The 8,482-nt window shown below is 29.4% G+C and overlaps 1 protein-coding gene across 1 annotated transcript; it reads left to right on the top strand.

Annotated features, from left to right (window-relative positions):
- Positions 1-4,061: 4,061 nt before the first annotated feature.
- LOC107884478 lies at positions 4,062-4,439 on the top strand. Its single transcript, XM_016806651.1, has one exon. The coding sequence runs from the start codon at positions 4,062-4,064 to the stop codon at positions 4,437-4,439; it is 378 nt and encodes a 125-aa protein (XP_016662140.1).
- The last annotated feature ends 4,043 nt before the right edge of the window (positions 4,440-8,482 follow it).

Genomic DNA, 8,482 nt, shown 5'->3' with positions numbered 1-8,482 from the left:
ATATTTATATATATATAGGTAGGTGAGTATAATTATTATACTTTATTACATACAGCTAAGTAGTAAGTACATATTATAAAGTTAATTAAAATAAAATAAAATTCAAAATAGTAATATAATATTTTCATAATATTACCTGTTTCTCCATTCATTTCATGACTTATCACAGTGTCCCACAAGTGATCCTTTTTTCTGGTGTCTCTAAATTCTGGCAATGTCATATCATATAGTATCGGATGTTTTTGGACAACCAATATTAATTTTTCCGTGTGGTCTTTTTTTGAAACCGACGTCATGATTGTGAAATACAATTATGTTTAAGTACGCGTTTATGCAACTGTCTGCCGAAACTAAACAAGAGCAACTAAACACTGTCAACTTCTTGTTTGAAAATGATAATAACAATAAATATATTAAATACATTTATTTCACAGAAAAATATGTTCAAGTTCCAGAAAATGCAAATTTTGGAATTAATGGCAGGTAGGCATACGATAACTATAAATACTATTAATACTAAGATATAGGATAAGTAAATAGTATATTTATAATTCAAAGAATAGATATCGCATTTTTAATACTAATTTATTAATTTGAATTTAATGCCAATGATATTAATATTATATGAGGCAAATTTGCATATATGCATCATGATTGCTATATAATTAATCTGTATAATTACTTCCGATAACGTACATAATTTTCATAATAATTTTAAGTCCAAATAATAGACAATTACCATTACTCCCTCCCCCATGTCAGGCCAGTATCCCAGCTCTGGGCCACCAAAAATACGCCCCATGTGCCCTTGTAGCCCTGTACTTATATTTTTTGTATATAGCTGCCACAACGCGGCGGTGAAATTGGTCATGCAACAATTTACCGTCGCGTTATTTTACCGCCAGATCCACCGCAGGTTTCACCGCGGTGGTGTGTGGACCTAGTACTAAATATATGTGTACAATTTTACCGCCACCGCCACCGCTACCGCCACCGCGGCAGTGTGTGGGGACCTTTACCCAGAAGATACCAAGTGAATGTTGGATGAGTAGTCTCCCAAAAAATGTGTGTGATTGTAGTTTTTTAATCAAAATAACAATAATAATAAGTATAAAGGGTTAATTAATTAAAAAACATTACAAATAATAATTATTATGTATGATTGTATAGGTACACTGTTTTTTTTTCTAACCATATAATAAATAATAACAAGTATAAAGAGTCAATTAAAAACAATAATAATTATGTGTAATATAATAATGTTAATAATTACCTAAATAGTTTTTTTTTTTAATCATATAATAATAATAAGTACCTATAAAGCAGGGATGGAAAACGTTTTTAAGTGAAAAAAAAACAAAAAACGAAAACAATTAATAAGACGAAAACGATATATTTGACAAAGAACGATTGCAATTGTAAACGTAATTATGACGGAAAACGATATTCAAAAATAGTTAAATACCACAAAACAGAACATAACAATTAACAAAATATATTATATATCATTAAACATAACATAACTGAATACTGATAACGCAAAACGTAATTTATAGAATATCATTGAACGAAAAATAACGCAAAACGTAATATTTTAAAATCTGTTGATTTAAAAGGTTTCTATTGGTTTCGTTGAAACATTTATTTCTTGCAAGCAATCTAAGAACTCATTAGGTATATTATATTCCGTATCCGGGCCATTACCTACCCGCATTAGTAATTATTTTTAAATTTAATAGGTATTATAACTATTTTAAATAACGATAAACGCAAAACTTGTATAAACTATAAAGGTACGGCCACACTGAGCGCGATTTGCGATGCGAGCGATTTATTTAGCGATTTAACGATTTTTTCAACACTGTAGAATCGCTATGACATGGCCACATTGAGCTCGTTGTAGGATTTGCGTTTTGCGATAAATCGCTGCTATCGCGTCAAAATCAAAACTGTTTGTTTCTTTTCGATTAATCGCTTTGTAACCGTTGTACAAATTATCATGTCCGTCCAGTCGGAAAAGTTGGCGTCAGCAATTTTCACGAAAGAACCGATTTGGAACCCTAAACATGCGCAACATAAAAACAGAACCATCATCCAACAGTGTAGGACCGACTTAAGTATCGAGATGAATATTGATGGTGTGTATTATATAACATAAAACTCATTAGTAAAAATCAATCATACGCCTAGATAGGTACAAGTTTATTAATACGTCAAGTACCATGATCGACATGTAGTCGACAACTTTACCGTTGTTGCCGGGTCTCCAGGACCGCGGTCGATAAATGTTATGTATATCCTTGTGGGTGTATTACTTCATCGGTTATAGATATACCGTTTTGATTTTGATATGTGGTTACTGGTTATTCAGTAGGACCTCGTGATTTCATCGGTATATTTGGTTTTTGCGCAGCTATTTTAAGTGGGCATTAATTAAAATTAATTTTTTTTCTCCGAATGACGGCGACGGCGACAGCGATGTCGAACATGAGACAATTAGATTAGAATTGATAAGAAAAACAATATTATATAATATTATATATATTTTTTATTACGTTATAATATTACCGAAAATAGATTATGATAACATAAATATGCATGATTTTTTTTAGTAAAAAATAACAGTTTATTATGAATTCAGATGGAATAAAATAACAGCAAATTATATTGGTACATTCAAACAGTAAAATCAATCATAAAAACGTCTTAAATTATGAAGCTAACTGTAAATAACTTTAGGCACATGTTTTCTGTATAATTTCGTTTTTGAACATTTAAATGTTTGAATTAACGATGTTAAGTGATTGTGGTTGGAAAATTATTTATAGTATCTAGATATTATACACAAATATATCGATGTCTGTATGAAGTTCTATATCATTGTTCATTATTAGAATATTGTAATTTATTATTATTTATAATAATATATGTGGATAGTTTAATTATCATTATAACTTATTCATAGACTATGAATGGGTGTGAGTTTAGAATGTATGCATAAAATATAGTCCAATTGCCAGGGAACTGAACCATATTCACTACTAAAATAATCTGCGAAAACCTCTCTAGTATGTCCGGCGCCTGAGCTGAATCTATTATTTCGTCTCTTATCAGGGTTATAAATATGTTTTTCGTTTGGAACATTTTGCATTGGTTGTTTGTTGTGTAATACACATACAGATCGCGTGATTGTTATAGCATTTTCAACGTTAGTTTCAATAGCCTTATTTAATATTCTACATTTTGATGTCAGAATACCAAAACTGTTTTCCACTGTGCGCCTGGCGCGAGAAAGTCGATAGTTAAATATTTTTTTTTTTTATTGTTGACGAGTTGCTTTCCAGGATACGGACGTAACATATTAACCAATAGTGGAAATTCTTCATCGCCTATGAATGTATATGCAGGGCCGTATTAGCGCATAGGCACTATAGGCACTGTGCCTAGGGTCTACGAACTTTTTAGGGCCTACGAAAGTAAAATGTGTGACTACGATTTTTTTGTAATATTTATGCTTTTTTTATTATTATTATAAATTAATCCGTACGATTGTACACGTTAGCACAGCAAGTAAAATATCATGTATTTAAGAATGATACCATGATTTCTGTTTATAGTATATTTTTAGGAAATAATAATTATAAATCATGGGCGTGCGCACGGGTGGTGCAGGGTATGCAAATGCACCACCTGCGGCTTTATGGTGTTTGTTACAGAAACAAATTGTTTATTTAATTATGTAACTAATTATACATTTTTAATACTTTTGGATTTTGGAATAAATCAATATTGAAAAATTATAAGTAAATGCTATTCGAAATTTTTTCTTATCAATTATCGTACTTACATCTGCATTTATAGTAACCACTAAACCACGGTCGTAGTTCAGTTTCTATAATTGCGGACCGTGGTAAATTCATAGAACATAATATTGTTGGTAAGTTGTGTTGAGATCGCACGTGTGATATAGATAATGTAAGAGTTAAAGTAAAGGGTCTTGTTCATCAAATGAAGAGTTTCCATTTTATTTTTTCATTAACAATCTTAAAACAAAACCTATAATGGTTCAAATACGTATTGTAAGTGCAAGTTTACAATCGCCAAATTTGGATCTTCTTACTGCCGTACAATTAATAAATGGTCTAAAAAATGCATTAACCAAGTTTAGATCTGATGACAATTATTTCACAAGTTTGTATAAAAAAGTTTTAGAAGTCTGTAATGAACACAATATAGAAATTTCAAGTGTTAAAAAACGAAAAATATCAAAAAAAATTAACGACAGCAATACACAGTACATCAGCACTGACAAAAAGAGTGAAATGAAACACTTTGTTTATTTTGTAGTTTTGGATGATTTGTTAAATGGAATTCAAGAACGTTTCAGTCAGGAAACTGTTGACTCTTATCACTGCATTTGGTCATCTTATAAATTTTGAACTGAGTAAATCAGATACCTATAACAACACTCAACTACATTTGATTTGAGTGCCTTAGATATTGAAGGAGAGTATAATATTTTGAAATCACTACCAGATTTTAACCAGGGGTCTTCTACTATGGTAATTCATAATTGGCTAGACAAGTAAAAAAAAAATGACTTATCTAAAAGTTTCCCAAACATTTTTAAAACTCTATCACTTTTTGTCACAATTCCGGTTACTAGTTGTAGCTGTGAAACAGTGTTTTCAAAATTAAGTTTAGTCAAGAATAAATTGAGGAATAAAATGTTACAAGAACGTCTTGAGTGTTTATTAATGATATTTTTAGAACAAGAAATGGCTACAAATTTAGATTATGAAGAAATCATCGAAGAATTTAAAATCTTAACTCCTGCCATACGTTGTCTTGAACTTTAGTTCCTATTAAATTGTATTATCCTCTGACCTATATTATAACTATAAATTAAATTATTAATAAATGATATTAGTTATTTTATTATTTTTTTATGATGAATAATGATGGTTATATTCTTGTATAATATGTGTTAAGGTTCTCATTGTTTTAAAAATATACAAAATAAAGTAAAAAATTATTTCAAGTGAAATCGCACCAAATATTTCTAACATTATAGGTTTAGGAAAACATTTTACGAAAACATTTTAGATGATAGCAAAAATAATAGATCTACCTATAAATAGTAAAAATGAAATGCACCACCTGCAAGCAATGTCTGCGCACGCCTATGTTATAAATAATATATCGTTTACGTAATAGAAACAATAGTTTATTATCGACTGCAGGTCGGTCCCACCGCGTATGACTGCATGGTACTCACTAGTCTCTGTAAATGATGGCAAAGCAATTGATGCTGCAGATCAAATGAGTGCTAGAGATAAATTATAAATTAAAAAATTGTATGTTATTGACAAAGCGGCCGATCGGATTATCACCGTCGTCGGTTCTAATCTCGGTCTCGGGCGGCACTTCTCTTCAGGCAGTCACGGTGTCTGGAGAGAGAGGCCGCCATCCCCCACCCGGGCATGGCAGATATTTACGGGTGTCCACATGAAAATTCTGCCAAACTAAAACAAACGTGTTTACAAAAACCTACAGTATCCTCCCGCACAGTTAAAAACCATCCAATGGGCTAAGTTGTCACGGGTTAATTAATAATAAAAAAAAAATATACTGTTATTTTTTATTACAATTTTATCTTTTGTATTAAACTAATTAAAGAAATATGCAAAATGGTATAAAATAAGTTGTTTTTTTTATGGTTTTTCAGTTTTTGACAATATAATATAATATATCTGTATATAATATTTGGAGTAAAATTAATTGTTTTTAAGATCTGTTAAAATTATTATCATATAAAAAGTAGGTAATAAAAGTTTAGATTTGATTTTTATGCTATAAATATTTTTGTTTTTAAAGGATTAACACTAAGATTGGACACTTCCTCTCCCAAACAGAAGGATTCTTAACTATATTTAAACACTGGACATTACAGCGCGCTGAATGTCCAATTGTTTATTTTGTAGTTTTTTAAAAAATTCTGAATATCTTAAAAATCCACCGTCACTTTCTCGTCCACATACGCCAATATCAACCATTACAAATTTGTAATTAGCATCAATAACAGCTAGTAAATGAATAGAAAAAAAATGCTTATAGTGATAGTACATAGACCCTGTATGTTCTGGCTGATTTATTCTGATATGTTTTCCATCAATGCTTCCAAGACAATTAGGAAAATTTCAATTTTCATAAAAGTCTTTAGCATTCGATTTCCATGTATCAATTGTAGGTTTCGGTAAATAAATTGCAACTAATTCATCCCAAATAGCAGCACATGTCTCCACTACAATATTTTAAATAGTTGATTTCCCCATTCGGAAAATGAAAGCCAAGCTTCTGTAACTACAACCAGAAATCTAAAATGTAAATGTTCGAAAGTTAGTATACCGATCTTATAAAAATCTAGAAAATTGAAACAGTTTTTATAAGCGTTTAAAGTACAAATATTTTCAATATTTTTCAAAATCACGAATATTTGCAAGTTATTTTGTAATTAAAAATTCATAAAATGTTTAATATCCATACCTGAAGTTTGAAATTGTAATACAAGGTTCTAGATAAGTTGAGATTAAATTAGTTATAAATAAATGGCGAACGATTTTTTATAAGCTTTTATTAAAAATAAATAAAATGTGTTTAGCAGATACTTAGAGAGCGAAATGGAAAAACATGAGGGACTACTACCGCGCGGAATTAAGAAAACACCCTCCTGGGAAATCTGGAGCTGGATTAGACGATGTGAGTACTTCTACGTGGCCTCTATTTAGAAATCTGTCTTACCTACGGAACACTATGAAAACCAGATCTCGCTTTACAAACATAGAAACAAAATTAGATGAAAATGAAGATCTGGATACCAAAGACCAAAATTATGCAAATGAAAGTGACACATTATTTATCCAAGAGTCGTCGGTTATTGATAGTGATTTAGACAACACAGACTCCGATAATATAACTTCAGGAGCTTCAGCTAAAACAAAAAGAAATTATGAAGTAAAATCTCGCAAAACAGCTGCTAACGATTTTAGAAGAGAATTGTTGAACATGAAAGCCAAAAAAATTAAGTTATTAGAAAACGAAGAAAAAGAAGACGAGGATTTATTGTTTTTTAAAAGTTTATTACCTGATCTTAAAAATTTACCAAGGACTCAAAAAATGAAAACTAAAATAAAATTCCAAGAAATTTTATTAAATGAAACTATGGCTTTGACATCCACAGTAACTACACCTCGTTCGTCATACGAAAACATCAGCAGTACATATTCAAATCCATCACCTCACCCAACAGAAGTTAATATAAAGACTGGCCCTCAAACCAAACGGCAGTAGAAGGCATTAATTGGAAAAATGCTACGCAATGGGAAAGGTATAGTGAAGATAATCAAGTTTACGAAACTAATGAGATGCTTTAATTATTAGATCATTTAATTCTTTTCAGCTATAAAAATGTATTTGTTAATTATTATTTGATGGGCAAGATGCTATTTCATATTTTTTTTTATCTATTGATTTTATTAAAGCTAATACATTATATTATTATAAATAATGTTTTATCAAAAAAACTAAGTTATTTCTTATGTAAGTTATTTAATATGTAATTTTGTCCAAATTTGAACTTTAAATATCTATAAAAATCATTTTTCAATGTTCAATTTGATAAAAGTTGTTAAAAAATCGAATTTTAAATGATTATAAAAAAAATTGTGACTGACTTTTAATACTTTTCAACTGTCATTGAAACAAATATATTAGGAGCCTTGTATTAAATTTTCAATTTGCATATACGATTCATCATATTCTAGTTTATGTACCTATATATATGAAGGTATTACAGAATAGGTATATAGTTTGAATAAAATCCTAATAACATTATAATATAGGTATAAGGTAAGTTAACATTGTATAATTTATGTCATTAACATAATTATGTTAATAGTTATAGGTAAGTAGATATTACATAGTATAAAATTAGTAAGTTGTATTAATTGACTAAATAACAACTTACAAGTCTATACCTACTTTACTAGACTATGAAGAGAATTGCGAATTTCTGAGTATGTGAGTAGCGTACCTACTCATTAAGGCTTTTAATCACCGATAAGCAAACGATTCGGTTAACAAATTGGTACCGATTTTGTGGTTTTCTTCTTTCACGCTAAAAATAGGTGTTAACACATTAATTCAACAATCATTGATAACATCAGCTCCTGATTAAAACAACACTATTAAAGTTGAAATAACAACAACGCATTGCCAATTTCAACTTAAATCGCAGTTAAAATTAACGTTTTATTAGATGGTTAAAATAAATAAATTATAATTGCTATGACAATTACATTCCATGTTATTTTCAATGTATAAAGGTTTTATTTTAACAAGATTTTATTCAAATTAACTATATTTAATTAATAAGTTGAAATAATAATATGTATATTGTTATTTCAATATTAATTATAATCAA

The sequence above is a fragment of the Acyrthosiphon pisum genome, chromosome A1, assembly GCF_005508785.2.
Source record: "Acyrthosiphon pisum isolate AL4f chromosome A1, pea_aphid_22Mar2018_4r6ur, whole genome shotgun sequence".
In the NCBI taxonomy this organism is placed as follows: Eukaryota; Metazoa; Arthropoda; class Insecta; order Hemiptera; family Aphididae; genus Acyrthosiphon; species Acyrthosiphon pisum.
Note: the sequence above shows the minus strand (reverse complement) of the source record. Positions and strands in the feature narration are given on the sequence as shown.

What these genes read in the sequence shown, in the direction of transcription:
- LOC107884478 (XM_016806651.1), top strand. Translation starts at nt 4,062, where the DNA reads ATGGTTCAAATACGTATTGTAAGTGCAAGTTTACAATCGCCAAATTTG.